General features: G+C 42.9%; 1 protein-coding gene across 2 annotated transcripts in view; it reads left to right on the plus strand.

Moving 5' to 3' along the window:
* The window catches only part of INO80 (INO80 complex ATPase subunit), a 392,097-nt gene extending 376,426 nt beyond the window's left edge, over positions 1 to 15,671 (plus strand). Inside the window, exons 35-36 of one of the 2 annotated variants that reach the window (XM_077464921.1) lie at positions 14,109 to 14,321; positions 14,426 to 15,671. In XM_077464921.1, coding sequence (XP_077321047.1) covers positions 14,109 to 14,321; positions 14,426 to 14,640 — 428 coding nt within the window. In that variant the 3' untranslated portion in view covers positions 14,641 to 15,671. Of the gene's footprint in view, positions 1 to 14,108; positions 14,322 to 14,404 lie in introns of both variants that reach the window. The other variant, XM_077464922.1, reaches the window with a different exon arrangement.
* The last annotated feature ends 8,951 nt before the right edge of the window (positions 15,672 to 24,622 follow it).

Below are 24,622 nucleotides of genomic sequence, written 5' to 3' on the forward strand. Positions count from 1 at the left end.
CAAAGTTCTCACTAAATGATATATTGCTCACACATGCTATGGGCATATGTGAAATGACACCCCAAAATAAATTCTGCTGCTTCTCCTGAGTACGGGGATACCACATGTGTGGGATTTTTTGGGAGCCTAGCCGCGTACGGGGCCCCGAAAACCAAGAACCGCCTTCAGGTTTTCTAAGGGCGTAAATATTTGACTTCACTCCTCACTACCTATTACAGTTTTGAAGGCCATAAAATGCCAAGATGGCACAAAACCCCCACAAATGACCCCATTTTAGAAAGTAGACACCCCAAGCTATTTGCTGAGAGGCATGTTGAGTCCATGGAATATTTTATATTTTGCCACAAGTTGCGGGAAATTTACAAACTTTTTTTTTTTCTTTTCACAAAGTTGTCACTAAATGATATATTGCTCACGCATGCCATGGGCATATGTGAAATGACACCCCAAAATAAATTCTGCTGCTTCTCCTGAGTACGGGGATACCACATATGTGGGACTTTTTGGGAGCCTAGCCGCGTACGGGCCCCGAAAACCAAGCACCGCCTTCAGGCTTTCTAAGGGCGTTACAGTTTTGAAGGCCATAAAATGCCAAGATGGCACAAACCCCCCCCCCAAATGACCCCATTTTGGAAAGTAGACACCCCTAAATTTAGGGGTACACTAGTGAGACTAGGTAATAAATGGCGGGTGCCCTGAAACTATAAAAAAATAACTAACCAACCAGCGTCACCTGTAACAGTTATATGGTGATCACTGGTGAAAGGGTTAACTAGGGGGCAATCGGGGCTTTATGCGGTAGTATATGGGGGTCCCTGGCGCTATAAAAAGCTGCGGCGAACCTAAATACCTACCTGCCTAACTAGCGTCACCTGTGACACTAATACAGCGATCAGAAAAATGATCGCTTATTAGGCTGGGTTCACACTGGAGCGATGTGGGAACGCCACGAATGCGCGGCGGGTTCCCGCATCGCATGCCTCCCGGCGGCAGTTCACACTGCCCTATGCGAACTGCTGGGAGGGTCAGTGAAATGTTAATGACACCCCCAGATCAGTTCGCATATCGCAGTGCGATCTGCAAACTCGGATCGCATGGTGTGAACACCCATGCGATCCGATTCTGCTGCGGACCAAAAAAAGGGTCCCGTGCGAGTTTGCGGCGGGTGCGACACGAATTCAGCCATACTATCTGTATGGCTGAACTCGAATCGCACAGAGATCGGATGTGATTTGCACTGCAGTGCGGTGCGAATCACATCCGTTCTCATAAACCGCTGCAATGTGAACCCAGCCTTAGTGACACTGGCGACGGGGGGTGATCACGGGGTTAAACCTTTATTGGGGGGGTTAGGGGGGTACCTTAGAACTAAAGGGGGCTAACCCTAACTGCCCTAACAGTTATTACAGTCACAAATGACACCCGCTGGGTGATCAGGGGGTTAAACCTTTATTAGGTAATAAATGGCGGGTGCCCTGAAACTATAAAAAAATAACTAACCAACCAGCGTCACCTGTAACAGTTATATGGTGATCACTGGTGAAAGGGTTAACTAGGGGGCAATCAGGGGGCTTTATGCGGTAGTATATGGGGGTCCCTGGCGCTATAAAAAGCTGCGGCGAACCTAAATACCTACCTGCCTAACTAGCGTCACCTGTGACACTAATACAGCGATCAGAAAAACGATCGCTTATTAGGCTGGGTTCACACTGGAGTGATGCGGGAACGCCACGAATCCGCGGCGGGTTCCCGCATCGCATGCCTCCCGGCGGCAGTTCACACTGCCCTATGCGAACTGCTGGGAGTGTCAGTGAAATGTTAATGACACCCCCAGATCAGTTCGCATATCGCAGTGCGATCTGCAAATTCGGATCGCATGGTGTGAACACCCATGCGATCCGATTCTGCTGCGGACCAAAAAAAGGGTCCCGTGCGAATTTGCGGCGGGTATGGCGGGTGCGGCGAATGGCTGAACTCGAATCGCACAGAGATCGGATGTGATTTGCACTGCAGTGCGGTGCGAATCACATTCGTTCTCATAAACCGCTGCAATGTGAACCCAGCCTTAGTGACACTGGCGACGGGGGGTGATCACGGGGTTAAACCTTTATTGGGGGGGTTAGGGGGGTACATTAGAACTAAAGGGGGCTAACCCTAACTGCCCTAACAGTTATTACAGTCACAAATGACACCAATGCAAAAAAAAAAAAATGACATTGGTGTCACTGTGACTGGGGGGCAGGGGTAATTGGGGGGGTGATCGGGGGGTGTGAGTGTGCCTGGCATGTTCTACTGTGTAGTGTCGTGTTGGTGCAACTCACCGATCCTCTCTCCTCGGTGTCGGAACGAAAAATACCGACACGGAGGAGAGATTATATCACTTCCTCGCCTGTGTTTACATTACAGGAGAGGAAGTGATGTCACGGAGCATTTTCGTCGGGAGCGATCGCGAGGGGGTGGCCATGAATGAATGGCCGTCCCCTCGTCCGGGATCGCTCCCGAACGAATACCGACCGCCGCGGGCACCGGGCGGGGGCCCGATCGGGCCCCCGACTCGCGGGAAGGCAGGGACGTACATGTACGCCAATATGCCTGCCCGTGCCATTCTGTCGACGTACATCGTCGTGCGGCGGTCGGGAAGTGGTTAATTGTACTCAAGCATATAAACCAAGGAAACCGTCTTTTTACCCTCATATTAGCGCACACTATCCTCCAAAATGATCAATTAACCAACCTGCTACGTGGAGTAATTATATTTTTAGGTATTCCTTCTAAGGCTTCATGTACACTACAGCTCCTAAACTTGAGTTTAGGAGCTTTTGGTGTTTTTTTTTTTTTTTTTTTTGCTAAAGCTGCTAAACTCAACTCCATAAAAGCCTATGTGTCAATGTACACATAGTTTTACCAGAGTTTAGGAGCTGCTGTGGTTAGGGGAGCTTCAATCTCCCTCTCCTCGACATGGAAGGATCACGTTCAGGAAAGATTTGACCAATCACATGGCAGCAACTCGGTGCATTTAGGCTTTTAGACATGGTGAAGACAACTTGCTGAAGTTCAAACTGAACATCAGAATGGGGAAGAAAGGGGATTTAAGTGACTTTGAACATGGCATGGTTTACAGGCTGGTCTGAGCATTTGGAAAACTGCGGATCTACTGGGATTTTCACACACAGCCATCTCTAGAGTTTACAGAGAATGTCCCGAAAAAGAGATAATATCCTGTGTGCAGCAGTTGTATGGACAAAAATGCTTTGTTGAGGTCAGAGGAGAATGGGCAGACTGGCTTGAGATGATAGATGGGCAACAGTAATTCAAATAACCACTCATTACAACCAAAGTATACGGAATACCATCTCAACGCACAACACATCGAACCTTGAAGTAGATGGGCTACAGCCGCAGAAGACTACACTGGGTTCAACTCTTTTCAGCTAAGATTAGGATATTGAGGCTACAATTCGCACAGGCTCAAAATTGGACAGTAGAAGAATGGAAAAATATTGTCTCGATTTCAGCTATGACATCCAGATGGTAGGGTCAGAATTTGGCATAAACAACATGAAAGCATGGATCCACCCTGCTTTGTATCAACGGTTCAGGCTGGGTGGTTGCGGTGGTGCAATGGTTTGAGGGACATTTTTTGGCACACTGTGCCCCTTAGTACCAGTTCAGCCTCGTTTAAACACCATGGCCTACCTGAGTATTGTTGCTGACCATGTCCATCATTTTGTGACTACAGAGTACCCATCTTCTGATGGCTCCTTCCAGCAGGATAAAGCACCATGTCACAAAGCTCAGATCATCTCAAACTGGTTTCTTGAACATGACAATGAGTTCACTGTACGCCAATGGCCTCCACAGTCACCAGATCTCAACCAATAGAGCACATTTGGCATGTGGTAGAATGGGAGATTTGCATCATGGATATGCAGCCGACAAATCTGCAGCAACGGGGTGATGCTATTTGTCAATATGGACCAGAATATCTGAGGAATGTTTCCAAAACCTTGTTCAATCTATGGCACTGAGAATTAAGGCAGTTCTGAAGGCAAAAGTGAGTCCAACCCAGAATTAGCAAGTTGTACCTAACAAAGTGGCAGATGAGTGTATATATAAAAGGAATTGCATGAAAAGTTTAATACAATCTAATTGAGATGAACAGAAAATTAAGTCATAAGTAGTAGCAAAAATATATCACACAGGGCATCCAAACCATTTTTTTGTCTTTGGCTTCTTACTAACATTAAAAACAATAATACAGTTTTTGGAGAGATAGATGGGTTGTGACCATTCATGGAATCCAACATATACCTGTGCCTCGTCTGTTCTGTGTTTGTAGCTATTTAGGAGCTCCACCCTCACAAGCCAGGCCTAATGCATTGGCTTCATCTTCTGATCCTGTCTGTATGTGTATCCTGTTTCTCCTGGATATGACCCTGTCTGCTGTGTACTGGCAGCGTTGTCTGTTCCTGCCTGTTTGTGGTTGTCCAGCTAGCAGAGTTATTTAAACTGCGGAAATATTTTCATCATAATTTTCATGAGCTGCATATGTTCAGTGACAAAAACAAAATGAAAATAAATTTTGAATTAAGTCAATTGATGAAAACTATCCCGAAGAACAATTCCCATATTCATCAACAAACGAAAATGGGAACCACCTGTCTGTTAAAGTCTCAGCCCCCCAACTCCATTGGCAAGCTGTATTGGCGACAAGACACAGGCTCTCATCAATGCTTTCCCTTTCCTATGCAGTTCCACACATTACACATATTCATACTATCTCTTTGGCACCTCTGCTGGTCTTTTCTAAATCGCAACACAATTCCACCCCAGCCTTTAACCACTTCAGCCCCGGAGGATTTGACTGCTCAATGACCAGAACACTTTTTACAATTTGGCACTGTGCTGCTTTAACTGGTAATTGCGCGATCATGCAGTGCTGTACCCAAATTAAATTTGCATCCATTTTTCCCCACAAATAGAGCTTTCTTTTGATGGTATTTGATTGCCTCTGCGATTTTTGTTTTTTTGCGATATAAATGGAAAAATTAATATTTTCTACTTTTTGTTATAAAATTTTTTTTTAAAACTCAATTTTAGTCATACATTTAGGCCAAAATGTATTCAGCCACATGTCTTTGGTAAAAAAAAAAAATGTCAATAAGCGTATATTTATTGGTTTGCACAAAAAGTTAGTTTATGACTGCCTATCTCATTTCTTGAGGTGCTAAAATGGCAGGGCAGTACAAACCCCCCCCCCCATTTTGGAAAGTAGACACCCCAAGGAAATTGCTAACATGTTGAGCCCATTTAATATGACAAAAAAATGGCACAAAGTTGTCACTAAATGATATATTGCTCACACATGCAATGGTTATATGTGGAATTACACCCCAAAATAGATTTTGCTGCTTCTCCTGAGTATGGGGATACCTCATGGGTGAGACTTTTTGGGAGCCTAGCCCCATACAGGACCCCGAAAACCAAGCAACACCTTCAGGATTTCTGCTCACTACCTATCACAGTTTCGAAGGCCATAAAATGGCAAGATAGCACAAACCCCCCCCCCCAAATGACACCATTTTGGAAAGTAGACACCCCAAGCTATTTGATGAGAGGCATGTTGAGTCCATGGAATATTTTATATTTTGCCACAAGTTGCAGGAAAATTTATATATATATATATATATATATATATATAATTTTTTTTTTTTTTGCACAAAGTTGTCACTAAATGATTTATTGCTCAAACATGCCATGGGCATATCTGAAAATACATTCTGCTGCTTCTCCCGAGTATGGGGATACCACATGTGTGGGACTTTTTATCAGTCTAACCGCATACTTTTTGGGAGCCTAGCCATGTACAGGACCCCGAAAACCAATCACCGCCTTCAGGCTTTCTAAGGGTGTACATTTTTGATTTCACTCCTCACTGCCTGTCACAGTTTCGGTGACCATGAAATGCCCAGATAACCCCCCCAAATGACCCAATTTTGTAAAGAAGACAGACACCCCAAGCTATTTGCTAAGAGGCATGTTGAGTACTTTGCAGATCTTGCTTTTTGTCACAGTTTTGAAAATTGAAAAAAGAAAAAAAATACATTTTTATTTTCTTTCTTCATTTTCAAAAATAAATGCCTCTTAACAAATAATTTGGGGTGTCTACTTTCTAAACTGGGGTCATTTGGGGGGGGGGGATTGAGCTATGTGGACATTTCAGGGCCCTGAAATGTCCATGAAATCATCATTTTACACCCTTAGAAAGCCTGAAGGCGGTGATTGGATATCTGGGTCCTGTACATGGATAGGCTCCCAAAAAGTCTCTCACATGTGGTATCCCCATACTCGGGAGAAGCAGCAGAATGTATTTTGGGGTGTAATTCCACGCATAACCATGCCATGTCTGAACAATATATCATTTAGTGACAACTTTGTGCAAAAAAAAAAAGTGTAATTTTCCTGAAACTTGTGGCAAAATTTAAAATATTCCGTGGACTCAATATGCCTATCAGCAAATATCTTAGGGTGTCTACTTTCCAAAAAAGGGTCATGGGGGGGGGGGGGATTGAACTGTCCTGGCATTTTATGCACAACATTTAGAAGCTTGTGTCACAAATCACCCACTCTTCTAACCACTTGAAGACAAAGCCCTTTCTGACACTTTGTGTTTAGTAAAAAATTACTTTGAAACCCCAAACATTATATATTTTTTAAAGCAAAGGCCCTACAGCAGGGATATGCAATTAGTGGACCTCCAGCTGTTGCAGAACTACAATTCCCATGAGGCATAGCAAGACTCTGAGAGCCACAAGCATGACACCCAGAGGCAGAGGCATGATGAAATTTGTAGTTTAGCAACAGCTGGAGGTCCGCTAATTGCATATCCCTGCCCTACAGATTAAAATGGTGGGTGTTGCAATTTTTTTTGTCACACAGTATTTGCGCAGTGATTTTTCAAACATAATTTTTTTGGAAAAAACACACTTTTTTTTATTTTAATGAGCTATATTGCTATACTATATTGCCCAAGTGTTTTATGAAATAAAAAATGATCTTATGCGGAGTACATGGATACCAAACACGACATGCTTTAAAATTGCGCACAAACGTGCAGCAGCAACAAACTACATACATTTTTAAAAGCCTTTGCAGGTTACCACTTTATATTTACAGAGGTCTACTGCTAAAATGACTGCCCTCGATCTGACCTTTGCGATGAAACCTCACATGCATGGTGCAATTGCTGTTTACATATGACACCAGACCAGTGCTTTTTATTTTTTATTTTTATTTTGCTTTTTTATTTTATTTTTAAACTGTTCCTTTCATATTTATTTTTATTTTTATTGTTATCTTTGGGAATGTAAATATCCCCTATGATAGCAATAGGTAGTGACAGGTACTTTTTTTTTTTTTTTTTTTGGGGGGGGGTTTATTAGACCCTAGATCTCTCCTCTGCCCTCAAAGCATCTGACCACACCACGATCGTTGTGATGAAATGCTTTCCCAATGGCGCTGTTTATATCTGGCAAAACCAGTCATGAAATGCTCGTAGCTTCCGGATTATTAAGCCATAGGGATGATTGGAGCTGTTCTGGTCTCTGATCAGCTCTATGGTCAGCTGGCGGAACCACTGGCTGCATTCTTGGGTTCCCTGTTGGGACAGGAGAGCCCAAGAAAACCATGGAAGATGGTGGGGAGTGGGGGACGTTCCCTCCCACTGCTTGTAAAAGTAGTCTAGAGGCTAATTAGCTGCTAGGATTGCTTTTACTTGAAAGCCGACCTCTGGAATGATACCAAGATGATACCTAAACCTGCAGGCATCATTCTGGTATCACCACTCAAAAGTATGTTTCTGGTCCTTGTTGGGCATATATTGTAATGTTCAGTGGGTATGCCCACCATTAAAATACCACCCTTCATCCACCTACTTCTAATGATAAGCATACATACACCTTTTTTGTTTGACTGTGGTGGTGAAATCACCTCCTACAGCGCTGAAGTCGCTGATTTACATATCATGGGAGCAAACGCTGTTGCTGTCAAGATAAATAAATCAGTTGAATGGCGTACCTACTAGGCAAATGATGGTTAACAATAGAACAAAGTAACATTACAGTATATCAGTAAGACATACCATACCTGCAAAGCAAATACAATAAAACTTTTTTTAATGCAACCTTTGCCTAAAAAATATATGCTGAAGCATGGGGGCAATCCAATCTGCCCCTAATGTTAGGGGCAAATCCCTGCTCCACCCCTGCCCCCATGCTTTGGCATATATACCCTCTTTTCTTTTTTTTTACTGTGATGGTGAAATCACCTTTTACAGCGCTGGAGTTGCTGATTAACGTATCATGGGAGCAAACGTTGCTGTCAAGATAAATAAATCAGTGCTGCAGCTGAATGGCGTACCTCAAAACAAAAAAATGGTTAACAATAAAACACAGTAAACAGTATAAAATAATTACATACCTGAAAAGCAAACATGATAAAACATAGTAACAATAAAACACTGCATTGTTGTACAGTACAGTTTTTTTTAAATCTATATATATATATATATATATATATATATATACAGTGCCTACAAGTAGTATTCAACCCCCTGCAGATTTAGCAGGTTTACACATTCGGAATTAACTTGGCATTGTGACATTTGGACTGTAGATCAGCCTGGAAGTGTGAAATGCACTGCAGCAAAAAAGAATGTTATTTCTTTGTTAAATTTTTTTTTTTAAATAGTGAAAAGTTTATTCAGAGGGTCAATTATTATTCAACCCCTCAATTCAACAGAATTCTGTTTGGTTCCCCTAAAGTATTAAGAAGTAGTTCAGGCACAAAGAACAATGAGCTTCACATGTTTGGATTAATTATCTGTTTTTCCAGCCTTTTCTGACTATTTAAGTCCCTCCCCAAACTTGTGAACAGCACTCATACATGGTCAACATGGGAAAGACAAAGGAGCATTCCAAGGCCATCAGAGACAAGATCGTGGAGGGTCACAAGGCTGGCAAGGGGTACAAAACCCTTTCCAAGGAGTTGGGCCTACCTGTCTCCACTGTTGGGAGCATCATCCGGAAGTGGAAGGCTTATGGAACTACTGTTAGCCTTCCACGGGCTGGACAGCCTTTGAAAGTTTCCTCCCGTGCCGAGGCCAGGCTTGTCCGAAGAGTAAAGGCTAACCCAAGGACAACAAGGAAGGAGCTCCGGGAAGATCTCATGGCAGTGGGGACATTGGTTTCAGTCAATACCATAAGTAACGTACTCCACCGCAATGGTCTCTGTTCCAGACGAGCCCGTAAGGTACCTTTACTTTCAAAGCGTCATGTCAAGGCTCGTCTACAGTTTGCTCATGATCACTTGGAGGACTCTGAGACAGACTGGTTCAAGGTTCTCTGGTCTGATGAGACCAAGATCGAGATCATTGGTGCCAACCACACACGTGACATTTGGAGACTGGATGGCACTGCATACGACCCAAAGAATACCATCCCTACAGTCAAGCATGGTGGTGGCAGCATCATGCTGTGGGGCTGCTTCTCAGCCAAGGGGCCTGGCCATCTGGTCCGCATCCATGGGAAGATGGATAGCACGGCCTACCTGGAGATTTTGGCCAAGAACCTCCGCTCCTCCATCAAGGACCTTAAGATGGGTCGTCATTTCATCTTCCAACAAGACAACGACCCAAAGCACACAGCCAAGAAAACCAAGGCCTGGTTCAAGAGGGAAAAAATCAAGGTGTTGCAGTGGCCTAGTCAGTCTCCTGACCTTAACCCAATTGAAAACTTGTGGAAGGAGCTCAAGATTAAAGTCCACATGAGACACCCAAAGAACCTAGATAACTTGGAGAAGATCTGCATGGAGGAGTGGGCCAAGATAACTCCAGAGACCTGTGCCGGCCTGATCAGGTCTTATAAAAGACGATTATTAGCTGTAATTGCAAACAAGGGTTATTCCACAAAATATTAAACCTAGGGGTTGAATAATAATTGACCCACACTTTTATGTTTAAAATTTATTAAAATTTAACTGAGCAACATAACTTTTTGGTTTGTAAGATTTATGCATCTGTTAATAAATCCTGCTCTTGTTTAAAGTTTGAAGGCTCTAACTTATTTGCATCTTATCAAACCTGCTAAATCTGCAGGGAGTTAAATACTACTTGTAGTCACTGTGTGTATATATATATATATATATATATATATATATATATATATATATATATATATATATATATATATATATAATTTTATTTTTTCTTACTTTTTTTTTTATTTTTTTACAGTTGTATTTGTAACTGTAACGGTTGTAGTGGTTGTAATGGCTCGGTTCCAGTTTCGTTTCCCTCAAAATGCGATGGTATCTCTGGAGACCCTGTGAAAGTGTGTCCTAGTCTGTGCAGTGCTGTACCCTATGCTAGTACTCCACTAGAGTGTGGTAACATTCAGAACATTCACCGATGCAAAGACCAAGATGGTCAGGACAGGAGGGACAATAATAGCGGATGTCATGCCTATATCCGTGCTTTATACAGACACAACATTTTCTTTGGGGGGGCTCGTTGGGTACGGGGTACCAGGGAGGACATACAGAAAATGCCTTTCATGCAGCCAGCTTACTGCATTTGGATTGGGAAGTTGGGCCACAGCACCGTCTGGAAAGAGAAGGGCTGTGATGATCTCTTCCTGGAATTTAAAGAAGGATCCAGTTCGACCTGAAGCTTTGTATAGCACATAAGCATTCAGCAAAGCCAATTGGAATAAGTATACAGCGTCTGACCTCATGGGCAACTAGGTATGGCGCCAACAACTGGTCGTTGAGGTCCACCCCTCCCATACTAAGGCTATATTCGTGAACACAGAGGGGTTTCTCCACAACACCAGTCGCCGTAGGAATTTGGACAGTTGTGCCTGAGTGAAGGGAGCACAGAGTGAAAGCATTCTAACTATCCCCCCACTTCACAGCGAGCAAATTATTACATTTCAAGCAGGCTCTCTCCCCAGCCTAAGACGGGAAGCAGCTGGGATAAGCCCGGTGATTAAATTGCACGGTGCCACATGCGCCAATGATCAAACAAGTAACTAAAAAGTGGCACGCTTGTGTAACAATTGTCCACATTCATGTGGTACCCCTTTCCGAATAAGGGTGACACCAACCCCCACATCATCTTTCCAGTGCTCCCTATGTAGTCTGGGCAGTTCTCCGGCTCTATGGAACTATCTCTTCCCTCGTAAGCCATAAAACTATATGTACAGCCTGTGGCCCTGTCGCAGAGCTTATACATCTTGACCCCATATCTGGCACGCTTGCTGTGAAGATACTGTTTGAAAGACAAGCGGACAGAAAACCTAATAAGGGACTCATCAATGCAGACAACTTAATCAGGAGTAAACAAGGCTGAAAACTGTTGGTTGAAGTGGGATACAAGGGGCCGAATTTTGTAGAGCCGATTGTATCCAGGGTCACCCTGAGGACGACAGAGTTCATTATCATTGAAGTGCATGAACCTCAAAATCTGCTTGTATCTGGCCCTGGCCATGGAGGCAGAGAACACGGGCATTTGCTGAACTGGGTCAGTGGACAAATACGGACGCAACTCACTCTTTTTAGTTATGCCCATGAGAAGGGATAAGCCCAGGAAGGTCTTAAATTCAGAGACCGTAATAGGTCTCCAATCTCTGGCAAGGGTCAAATGGGGATTAGCGGCAATGAATTGACCACCATACAAATTGATTTGTGCCATGATAGATCTATAGAGATCTTCCATGAAAAACATCAAATAAAAATCAAGTGACGTAAAATCAACTATTTGAACATAAATTCTGGGTTGACCAGTGAATGGGGGAAGTATGGGTGCTGCAGAAGTGGTGGGCTCCCAATTTGGATTGGCAAATGCAGAAGGAAGGGCACTGTAGGCTCGACGGGCCTGCCTTTGTCTTCTTTGTGGCTGCGGGACACTAGTTGTGCTAGCCACCTCACCAGCTTAAACTGCATTTATGGGACTCGCCACGTCACCACGTGATACTGCAGTGCTGGTTTGACTACGACCAGGGTGTACTAGGCCACTGGTGCTTACCAGTTCACCAGAAGGATGAGTGCCAATAGTACTGGCTCTCTGCTCCACATGAGAGCCCTGCGGTTCTTGCATCTCACCAGCAGAACGGGGTCGGGTATGCCTGACCTTGGCAGGGACCACATCTCCATCATCAGAGTTATCTGTCAGGGTGCTGCTGCTGTCTACAGGATTGTATTCTGAGCCTGAATCTGACAGATGGGTGACTTCCTCTTCATTATCTGTCTTGCTCAGAAACGTTTAGACCTCTACACTACTGTACCTTCGATTTGACATTTTGGTTTCTAAATTTACTGGTACAGTAGTGAGACTCGCAGAAAAAAGAGCTTCTGTCAGCAACTGCTTCAAACGCTACCAAAAAAACTGTTAGCATTCGCAGGGATCAGGCATGACCCCTGAAATGCTGCATTTATGTGTTGTTTTTTTGTAAGTGACAGTGATCGATTGATATTGCACTTGGGTGGGTTGGGCTGGGCAGAGGGGCTAAACGCAGGGTCTAGCAGGTATCTGGGCTGATTCCGCTAACGCTGCGTTTTTGGGAACCCTAAACTATTGGGGATGCTAATATAGTTCTGATCAGATCAAAGATATCGATCCGTTCAGACACTATACTACTAAGGGAGGTGTATGGTGCATGCTTAGATGTTAACACTACTGGCACTAATCTGACGCTGTTTGTAACAAAACACTGCGCTATTCTTAAAGAGAAATATATAAAAATATATATAGAAACACGTAAGAGAGCTGCTAACACATCACTGGGGTATCAAGTGAGAGGTAAACAGATGCTGTATAAAAGTGTAGCGCTTCTCAAAGAATTTTAGACACCAAACATAATAATACCTTCCTTATAAGTGCAAAATACTATAAATGTGTTCAGTGAAAACGTCTCCCTATGAAAGAGTGTATAAAACACAGAATTGCTACACGAATATTAATGGCTTATATAAACATGTGTACGTGACTCAAAAAGTGAAAAAAACAATTCTAAAAAAAAAATAATATTCCAGGAAGCAAAGAAGGAGGAAAACCTCAGTCCCAATAACACAGTTCAGAGTCCTTTATGTGTAATATCCTTCTATGATCCACAAGTGTGCAGGAAATACGTTACACCTCCTTTCAAAAACACTCGTGCAATAACCACGTGAAGATTCCCGTCACCAGGCGAATTGAACGCTTACCGGAATGATTGGATCCTCACAAATTTACATTTGGGGGATCATACAGACTTTTGCAACAATATGCAGATTCTCACAGCAACCATATATCAAGGAGGACCTCGAATATAAACAATCACTTCAGATGTTGAGAGGTGATTTCAACTCCAGCCAAATACATCCATAGACGTGTTTACATACATATGAAGAGAAAACGGGGACCAAAAATAGTGTAATTCCGTTTTTTATAGGAAAATAAAAGATAAAAATATACAACTCACATGTGTACAGCAGTTTAAGCGCTTAGCAAGATAAAACACAATTGCAGTAGAGTCCCGACGCGTTTCGTCAAAGAAGACATCATCTGGAAGGTGAAAAAACACCTTGCCTCCCTGTCATGGGCCCCCCAGCCCCCCCCAGTTTTACTTACCTGAGCCTGTTCACCTGCTGTGCGCATCCCCTGGTCGTCCTCTTCTCCACTGAGTCTGGCCTTTGATTGGATTGATTGATAGTAGTGCAGCCATTGGCTCGCGCTGCTGTCAATCACATCCAATGACGCAGCCTCCAGGGGGCGGGACCGAGTCATACACTTGCCGTCTATGGACGTCAACTGTATGACGGGGGAGTGCGCTCGCAAGCTAACCCCCCCAGGAAAGAGCTTCCCAGAGGGGGTTAGCTTTAGCAGAGTGGAGCCGAGGTAGCCGCCGCGGGACCCCAGAACAGCAGGATCAGGGCCACTCTGTGCAAAACTAACTGCTCGGTGGAGGCAAGTATAACATGTTTGTTATTTTAAAAAAAATCTAACCTATACAACCCCATTAAGTGTTGGTCTTCATCTTTTTTCTTTTTTTTTTCTTTTTTTTTTTTAATAGGAATTTCCAGTCAGGATGCACAGTATGGTGGCCGAGGATGCTCAAATCGCAATAGAAATCGAGCCAAGGCTGGTGGAATTGGCCCAAAAGGTGGAAAATCTCGAAATCGCAAATCCACTGCTGGCAGTGCAGCAGCAATTGCAGGAGCAATGGCAGGGGCAGCTGCAGCATCTGCAGCAGCTTATGCAGCATATGGATACAATGTATCAAAAGGTATGTGCCAGCATTGTGTGCAGTTATTGAGCAAACCTATTTGATTCTGTCCTGAACATATTTATTTTGTTTAGTTTAATTAGAGTAATGTTCTCTTTCTGCAGGTCTACCAGTAAACAGTCCCATTCAGACTTCTCTGTTACGAACTTCTGGCATTTCCGACTTTGGCCCATTAAACACCTCCTCTCCAGTTACCTCACCCATAAATAAAGGAAACAATGTATCTGACACTTCTAAAATGAATAACCCCCTCTGCTTAACTCCGGAAACCCCAACACGAAGACACAGTAAATCTACTGGAAACCCAGGGGGTCTGTAAATTTCTAAAGCCTGTGGGCATGTTCATCCAGGTAATTCTTGTAAATCAAGGTCTTTTAAAATGGACAGCCAAAGATCTACAGGAGGACATCCTCAAGCACATCCTATATGTCTGTCTGTGCATACCTCGCAGATTCTGAATTCCATTGCCTTAAACTAAGGCAACCTTTGATGAAACAATGACTTCCGTGATAGAGTGTCCCTGCAGAAACATTTCATGTGTCTGGCACCAGTTTGGGATACCTGGATCTCAGTGAGAATCCTCGGCCCTGAAATCAATAGACTTGTAACAGGTACGGTGCTGTCTAAATGCTCTGAAAGCATTCACTGTTGTAAGCTCATCATCAGTAATGCAATGGCTGTTTTTCAATTAATTTTTTACCTTTCTTGAACACAAAATTAGCTATTTTGCAAGAGGCTTCCAGCTTATCATCTTTTAGGAATCCAGAGGCTCATCTTTCATTTATTTTGTACAACATTTTGAAGGCCATATATGCATAACTGCTGTGTTCTGTTTATCAACTTAAACCTCAGTCATGTGTTGAGTTTCTATACAAAGGCCGAATGCATTTCCAGGAGCAACACAGCATGGTTTCATTGGAAGACAATTTGTTCATGGGATGTGGTTGTTGGCTGATGCCTCCTACCTCCTTTTCACATATGCAGAATTATTGCTTTCTGTCTCAGTCTTACCCACAGATTAAGAATTAAAACCTCTGCATTAGATGCCAATTACTCTGTGAACATTTGATGGCTTCAAACCCCTTTTCTGCAGTTAGGAACTGCAACAAGATGTAAAGATAAAACTCTGCATTTATTTGCACACATACATTTCAGATGAGCATATCACAAGTGTGTGTAAATACACAACAGTGGGAATCTAAGCAATGCAATGCCTTTTCTTCTTTTCCTCTTTACAATGTGTTGTCTATTTTTATATCTAATTTGTATATATGTATAAAAAGAGGCACATCTTTCTTTTACTAACTGGAGACAAAACAAATCTGAATAAATGAAAGATAATTTTAGGTACCTTTTGCAGTTGTATTTTTCACTTATTTTTGTATGATAGACACATGTTTTTACTACACCTATATTTCCATGTATGTACATAGTCAAGATAGTTGGAAAATTGATCCAGCAGCAATGCCTTTTAAGTAAAAAATTGAGAAATGTACATAATTGGCAACATGGTGAGAACAATTTGATCTAGTTTGGACACATTATTCTATATATAAAATATGTCATGGGAGCTTCTGAAGAAACTAAACAAGATGACCACTAGAAGGGATTGCTTACTTGTTATCTATGTTGTGTACAAAGGTATATATGTATGCATGTGTGTGTAAATTTCTATTTATTGTCTGGAGGTAGTCCCTACTTCTTTCAAGAAGACCTGTTCCCTTTTTGTAATCCTGGGTGTACCCTGTATGGGCTTGCTGACCTCTCATTCCATTATCTTTAAGTGACCCAGGCAGACCATCATATGTTTTCAAGGATCGGGCTCCACACTTTTGTGTCACGGCACACATTACTAGATCAGGGTGTTTCTTGGACTTTTTTGCATCAGCTGTTTTCCAGGAATGTAAGGCTGCCAACTGGGCTTCTGTTTTCACATTCTCTAAGTTCTACCAGGTGAATGTTTTGAACTCTTCTAATGCCAACTTTGGATGCAAAGTAATTCATGCAGCTCTTAGAACTGACGGCAGGCCCTAGTTGTTCCCTTAGGCCTGTTGGCATTTGCTTTTATGTTGGCACCCCTCAGTTGAATGCTTTTCTACTAGTAGTAGGAGGAGTTATCTTGGGCTGGCCTACAGTTTTTTGTGTTTGCCAATGTTCTGTCTCCTGTAGATTGCAGTATAACCTCAAAATTAAAGATTTCTTGTGTCCCTCAATGCACTCCAAATATACGATTTTAGTACTCACTGTAAAATCCTTTATTTCTTGATCTTACAGTACAGGCAAACTATTCATGGACCTTGGATTATGCCTTTGTTACTTCAGGTACTGGCAAAGCTTTTGAGGGCACACCCGCAAGGGGACCTCCTCTTCCATTCCGTGAGTTTTTGTTTTTTTGCTAGTGTCCTCAAATGATGGACCTCATAACCCTTGTGGAGAAATTACTCTTAGCTTAACTAGTGTGTGTTATTTCAAAATGTTATTGTTTTATCTTCTGATTGTTCAATGGTTCAAACATCTCCACTGCATTCTAATATCAAAATAGAAGCAGTGCATCCAGATTGGGGCAACCTTGGGAGCTGTACCCAGATTCTACGCCATGGGGATGTACTGTAATGTTGCTTCGGGCACTCGCCTTGGCACGTAATGCAATGTATTGTAGTCAGCCACAGGTTGCTATATACATTAACATTTTTTACACCCCTCACATTTTTGTAAATATTTTATTATACCCTGTCATGTGAAAACACTGAAGAAATTACACTTTGCTACAATGTAAAGTAGTGAGTGTACAGCTTATATAACAATGTAAATTTGCTGTCCCCTCAATATAACTCAACACACAGCCATTAATGTCTAAACTGCTGGCAACAAAAGTGAGTCCTAAGTGAAAATGTCCAAATTGGCCCCAAAATGTAAATATTTTCTGTGACCACCATTATTTTCCAGCACTGCCTTAACCCTTTTGGGCATGGAGTTCACCAAAGCTTCACAGGTTGCCACTGGAGTCCTCTTCCATTTCTTCATGATGAAATCATAGAGCTGGTGGATGTTGGAGACCTTGCGCTCCTCCAACTTCTGTTTGAGGATGCCCCACAGATGCTCAATAGGGTTTAGGTCTGGAAACACGCTTGGCTAGTCAATCATCTTTATCCTTAGCTTCTTTAGCAAGGCAGTGGTCGTCTTGGAGGTGTGTTTGGAGTCGTTAAGATGTTGGGATACTGCCCTGCCGCCCAGTCTCCGAAAGGGAGGGGCTCATGCTCTGCTTCAATATGTCACAGCACATGTTGGCATTCATGGTTCCCTCAATGAACTGTAGCTCCCCAGTGCCGGCAGCACTTATGTAAGCCCCAGACTATGACACTCCTACCACCATGCTTGACTGTACTCCTCACCTGGTTGCCACCACACACGCTTGATACCATTTGAACCAAATAAGTTTATCTTGGTCTCATCAAACCACAGGACATGATTCCAGTAATCCATGTCCTTAGTCTGCTTGTCTTCAGCAAACTGTTTGCAGACTTTTTTTGTGCATCATCTTCAGAAGAGGCTTCCTTCTGGGACGACAGCCATACAGACCAGTTTGATGTTGTGTAGGGTGTATGGTCTTATCACTGACAGGCTGACCCCCCCACCCTTTCAGCCTCTGCAGCAATACTAGCGGCACTCATACGTCTATTTCCCAAAGACAACCTCTAGATATGACACTGAGCACGTGCACGCAACTTCTTTGGTGGGCCATGGCGAGGCCTGTTCTGAGTGGAACCTGTCCTGTTAAACCACTGTATGGTCTTGGCCACCGTGCTGCAGCTCAGTTTCAGGGTCTTTGCAATCTACTGAGTGAGAGTTATAACACCAAATTTAACACACCTGCTCCCCATTCACACCTGAGACCGTGTAACACTAACGAGCCGCATGACACCGGGGAGGGAAAATGGTGAGTTGGGCCCAAGTTGGACATTTTCAGTTAGGGGTTTACTCACTTTTGTTGCCAGCAGTTTAGTCATTAATGGATATGTTGAGTTATTTTGAGGGGACAGCAAAATTACACTGTAATACAAGCTGTACACTCACTACTTTACATTGTAGCAAAGTGTAATTTCTTCAATGTTGTCACATGAAAAGATATCAAATATTTACAAAAATGTGAGGGCTGTACTCACTTTTGTGAGATACTGTAGGTCCAGAGTCATTGTCCATCCCTACAGGTCCCAGTCCCTAAAGATCCCTTCGGGGGTGCGCCCAACTGTGACAGGAGAAGTCCAATATCGAATAAGATGAGAAAGAGTCACCCTGTTTCTCTGACCATTACTGCTCAGACCTGGACAATATTTTAAATGTTTTCAATACAGTGTAAACTTTTCAAATTTGGCGCTAAAACTCAACCATTTAGAGCTTTGGCTCAGGTGGATCATTAAGTGTGACGTCACACAGATTACACATTGTACTGCCAGTTCCATCTAAAGACTTTATATGATACTCAAACGCTCCCTCCCACCCTTTTGTCACAAGGATTTGCTACTGGGCAGTGTACACACTCATTGCTGCTTTGTCTCTGTGGACATGCTTACCCTATAATCCTCACCTACTATGCAAGTACCCCAAAGAAGAATACCGTCACCAGTAGCTATAGCAAAATTGCAGGCAAACATTCGCTCTGCTGCAGGTTGGAGCAGGCAACAGCTCTAACACAGATCTCCAATTCTTATAGCTCTATTTCAAGCATGCAACAAGCAGCCAACATAACATAGATGCAGAAAATTTCACTTTTGTTAAATTTTCAACTAATAATTTTAAGACAACCATCTTGCTCAGGGTTCAAAAACACCACATCTTTTCCTTCTCCCATTACTTTACCCAAGTTTGATCCTGATATGCCTGCCCTAGATGATGCAGACACAGAAGGGAGTGATGAGGACATTGAGGCAGTATTGGTGAGCGATGTGCCAGAGTTTTCTTCCCCAGTATGCTGCTATATTGAAGAGGGAGTATCATGCAACATGCACGATAACATGGAAAGGCTCATTAGTGACTTGACATTGTACAGCTTGATTCGTCTCTCTCACCTTAAACCTATGGTGCAAAGAGACTTGCAAAATCTTTAAAAACATTCCCGGTTTATGAACAAATAGAATGTGCAGTCCATGATGACTGGATCACTCCAGACGGGATTTTTACTCCCAAAATCTTTGCTAAACTCTATCTGGTGAAAAAAAAGAATTCACAAAAAAGTTGTCTAGTCCTGCGGTTGATGCTGCCATCTCAGTCTTATGCTGCGTACACACGATTGGAAATTTGGCCAGCAAAAGACTGATGAGAGCTTTTGGTCGGAAAATGTGACCGTGTGTATGCTCCATCAGACTTTTGCTGGCCGAATTCCAGCCAGCAAAAGATTGAGAGCATGTTCTCAATTTTTCGGTCGGAAAAAGTACGGATCGAAAATTCCAATCGTCTGTAGCAATTCCAACATGCAAAATTCCTACGTATGCTCGGAAACATTGAACTTAATTTTCTCGGCTCGTCATAGTGTTGTATGTCACCGCATTCTTGACTGTCAAAAGCAAACTTTTGTGTGGACCGTGTGTATGCAAGCCAAGCTTGAGCGGAATTCCGTTGAAAAACCCATCCAAGATTTTTTTGACAGAAAATCCGCTTGTGTGTACGCAGCATTAAACTTCTCACAGTACCTATTGAAGATGTTCCTTCTTTCAACAAGTCTGCAGATCGTAAGTTTAACAGTATTAAAGGCTTTCTTTACTATCGCAGGCCCAGTCCTGCTACCAGCTCTCACTGCAATTTCAGTATGTCAGTCTGCATCTAACAGGACTAGGACAGTGAACAACATGACCCTGTTTTCCAGGATCATGCCTTAACCACTTCAGCCCCGGACCAATTTTCAGCCTAAGGACCAGAGGTCTTTTTACAATTTCGCACTGCACTGCTTTAACTGGTAATTGCGCGGTCATGCAATGTTGTACCCAAACGAAATTTGCGTCCTTTTCTTACCACAAATAGAGCTTTCTTTTGATGGTATTTGATTGCCTCTGCGATTTTTATTTTTTGCGATATAAATGGAAAAAGACCAAAAATTTTGAGAAAAAAAGATATTTTCTACTTTTTGTTATAAGAAAAGTCGAATAAACTCAATTTTAGTCATACATTTAGGGCAAAATGTATTCAGCCACATGTCTTTAGTAAAAAAAAATGTCAATAAGCGTATGTTTATTGGTTTGCGCAAAAGTTATAGCGTCTACAAACTAGAGTACATTTTCTGGAATTTACACAGCTTTTAATTTACGACTGCCTATCTCATTTCTTGAGGTGCTAAAATGGCAGGGCAGTACAAACCCCCCCAAATGACCCCATTTTGGAAAGTAGGCACCCCAAGGAAATTGCTGAGGGGCATGTTGAGCCCATTGAATTTTTATTTTTTTTGTCCCAAGTGATTGAATAATGACACACACAAAAAAAAAAAAAAGTTTACAAAAAGTTGTTACTAAATGATATATTGCTCACACATGCCATAGTTATATGTGGAATTGCACCCCAAAATATTTTCTGCTGCTTCTCCTGAGTACGAGGATACCACATATGTGGGACTTTTTGGGAGTCTAGCCGCGTACGGCACCCCGAAAACCAATCACTGCCTTCAGGGTTTCTAAGGGTGCAAATTTTTTTTTTCACTCATCACTACCTATCACAGTTTCGAAGGCCATAAAATGCCAAAATAGCACAAAACCCCCCCAAATGACCCCATTTTGGAAAGTAGACACCCCAAGCTATTTACTGAGAGGCATGTTGAGTCCATGAAATATTTAATATTTTGCCACAAGTTGCAGGAATATTAAAATTTTTTTTTTTTGCACAAAGTTGTCACTAAATGATATATTGCTCACACATGCTATGGGCATAAGTCAAATTACACCCCAAAATAAATTCTGCTCCTGAGTACGGGGATACCACATGTGGGGGACTTTTTGGGAGCCTAGCCATGTATGGGACCCCGAAAACCAAGCACTGCCTTCCGGATTTAAATATAAAATGCTACCAAAAAAAAACTGTTAGCGATCGCAGGGATCAGGCCTGACTCTGCGATCACTGCAGTTATGTGTTTAGTGTTTTGTAAGTGACAGTGATTGATCGATAGTGCACTTGGGTGGGCTGGGCGGAGGGGCAAAACGCAGGTGCTAGCAGGTATCTGGGCTGATCCCGCTAACACTGCGTTTTTTTTGGAACCCTAAACTGCTGGGGACGCTAGTATAGATCTGATCAGATCAGATATTGATCTGTTCAGATTCTATACCACTACGGGAGGTTTATGCTTTGCGCGTGGGTGTTAGCGGTACTGGCACTAACCTAGCACTGCCTGGGGCGACGCAGACCCTGACCCTAAAACCTAATTGATATCCCCCGCCGGGTGATCAGGGGGTTAAACCTTTATTGGGTAATAAATGGGGGGTGCCCTGATGCTATAAAAAGCAAACTAACCAGAGTCACCCGTAACACTTATACGGTGATCACTGGTGAAAGGGTTAACTAGGGGCAATCAGGGGGTTCAAATTTTTATTAGGTAGTATATGGGGGTCCCTGGCGCTATATAAAAACCTGACAGGGAACCTAAATAACTAACTGGCTAACCAGCGTCACCAGTGACACTTATACGCTGATCGCTGGTGAAAGGGTTAACTAGGGGCAATCAGGGGGTTAAAACCATTATTGGGTAGTATATGGGGGTATCTATCGCTATAAAAACCTGGCGGTGAACGTAAAAAAATAACTAGCTACCTAGCGACACTAGTGACACTAATGCAGCGATCAGAAAAAAGATTGCTTAGTGACACTGGCAAAAGGGGGTGAAAGGGTTAACTAGGGGCAATCAGGGGGTTAAAACCATTATTGGGTAGTATATCGGGGTACCTAACGCTATAAAAACCTGGCGGTGAACCTAAAAAAATAACTAGCTACCTAGAGACACTAATGCAGCAATCAGAAAAATGATCGCTTAGTGACACTGGCAAAAGGGGGTGAAAGGGTTAACTAGGGGCAATCAGGGGGTTAAAGCCATTATTGGGTAGTATATCGGGGTACCTAGCGGTATAAAAAAACTTGGCGGTGAACCTAAAAAAACAACTAGCGACACTAATGCAGCGATCAGACAAATTATCGCTTAGTGACACTGGCAAAAGGGGGTGAAAGGGTTAACTCTAGGGGCAATCAGGGGGTTAAACCTTTATTGGGGGGGTGGTAGGGGGCTACCCTAGACCTAACACTAACTGCCCTGACAGTTTTTACTGTCACAACTGACACTGAATGCAGTGATCAGTAAATAAATGATCACTGCAATCAGTGGCACTGTGACTGGGGGGGGGAGCGGGGGGGCGATCGGGGGGGGGGGGGGGGTTGTGTGCCTGTGTGTGCCTACATGTTAGTGTAGTGTTGGTGCACACTTACTTTCACTTCTCCTCGTAGTCCGGTCAAAAAGACCGCCCCGAGGAGAATGACATCACTTCCTCCCTGCCTGTGTTTACTATACACAGTGGGAGGAAGCGTCTCATTCGCCAGGAGCGATCGACAGGGGATGGCCAGAAACCAACGGCCATCCCCTCATCCCAGATCGCTCCTGAAGAGAAATGGACCCCCCACCCGCTGGAAGGCAAGCACGTACATGCCATTGTGATGACGTATATTGGCATGCGGCGGTCTCTAAGTGGTTAACAGAGCAATTACCTTCTGCGCTGCTCTTTTGTTTAGAATCCCAAGAACATATCATGAGATAGATTTCTAGAATGGCTTCAATCTCCATTCACTTGCGCAGAATCTTGTGGCAGCCTGCAAAAAAGTGCCTCACATGTATGCCTTTTCAAGGAAGATGTCTATTTAGAGAAGCACTTGACCAATTCATAAGAGAAGTCACAGGAGGGAAGGTTTTATTCCTACAATTGAAAATCCCTGCCCTTTGTCCTATCAGATCCCAGAGTATTCACAAAGGACCCAGCGCCTTTCTTTTTCTCAGAACATACAGTGCCTTGAAAAAGTATTTATAGCCCTTGACATTTTTCACATCTTGTTATGTTACAACCAAAGATGTAAATGTATTTTATTGGGATTTTATGTGATAGACAACACAAAGTGGCACATAATTATGAAGTGCAAGGAAAAGCATTAATGGTTTTCATTTTTTTTTTACAAATAAATATGTGAAAAGCGTGGCGTGAATTTGTTTTTAGCCCCCTTTCATACCATAGCTAATATCTAGTGGACCAATTGCCTTCAGAAGTCACCTAATTAGTAAATAGAGTCCACCTGTGTGTAATTTAACCACTTGACCACTAGGCACTTAAACACCCTTAATAACCAGACCAATTTTCAGCTTTCGGTGCTCTCACATTTTGAATGACAATTACTCAGTCATGCAACAGTGTACCCATATAAAATTTAGCAGATTAGTAATTTTTCCAAGGTATTTAATAAGAGGCATGATGAGTTTTTTGAAGTTGTAATTTTTTTCCCACAATTCTTTGCAAAATCAAGATTTTTTTTTTTTCACAAAATTGTCATATGATCAGGTTATTTCTCACACAGCATATGCATACCACAAATTACACCTCAAAACAAATTCTGCTATTACTCCCGAGTATGGCGATACCACATGTGTGAGACTTTTACACTGCCCGGCCACATACAAAGGCCCAACAAAAGCCTGAAATAAAAAAATAAAAAAAACATTCTGGCTTCGATCATATTGGCGAGTCGGTAGAAGCACCGGAGGGCGGCGGGATGGGGGGGGACATCCACTCTCGCCTCCTGTAAGAACGATCAAGCAGCGGAACAGCTGCTATGATTGTTCTTATGGTGTAGGGAATCGCTGGCTGAAAAAGCTGATATCTGAATGATGCCTGTAGCTACAGGCATCATTCAGATATCCCTGCACAAAGTCAAGGACGTCATATGACGGTTGGCGGGCGGGAAGTGGTTAAAATGCATTTTTTTTTTAACACAAAGTTGTCCATTTATACAATATTTCGAATACATAGCATGTACATAGCAAAAATGACACCCCAAAATAGATTCTCCTACTCCTCCTGAGTACGGCAATACCACATGTGTGAGACTTCCACAACATGGTCAAATACAGAGGCTGAGTACAGCCAAGCATGGCTGGGTATCATCGAGTATTGCAGGGTATCACCAAGTATGGCTGGGTATTGCAGGGTATCACCAAGTATGGCTGGGTATTGCAGGGTATCACCGAATATGGCTGGGTATTGCAGAGTATGGCTGAGCATGGCTAGGTATTGCAG

Source organism: Lithobates pipiens, unplaced genomic scaffold (assembly GCF_037356315.1).
Source record: "Lithobates pipiens isolate NorthernLeopardFrog02 unplaced genomic scaffold, aLitPip1_a1.2 Scaffold_30, whole genome shotgun sequence".
Lineage (NCBI taxonomy): Eukaryota > Metazoa > Chordata > Amphibia > Anura > Ranidae > Lithobates > Lithobates pipiens.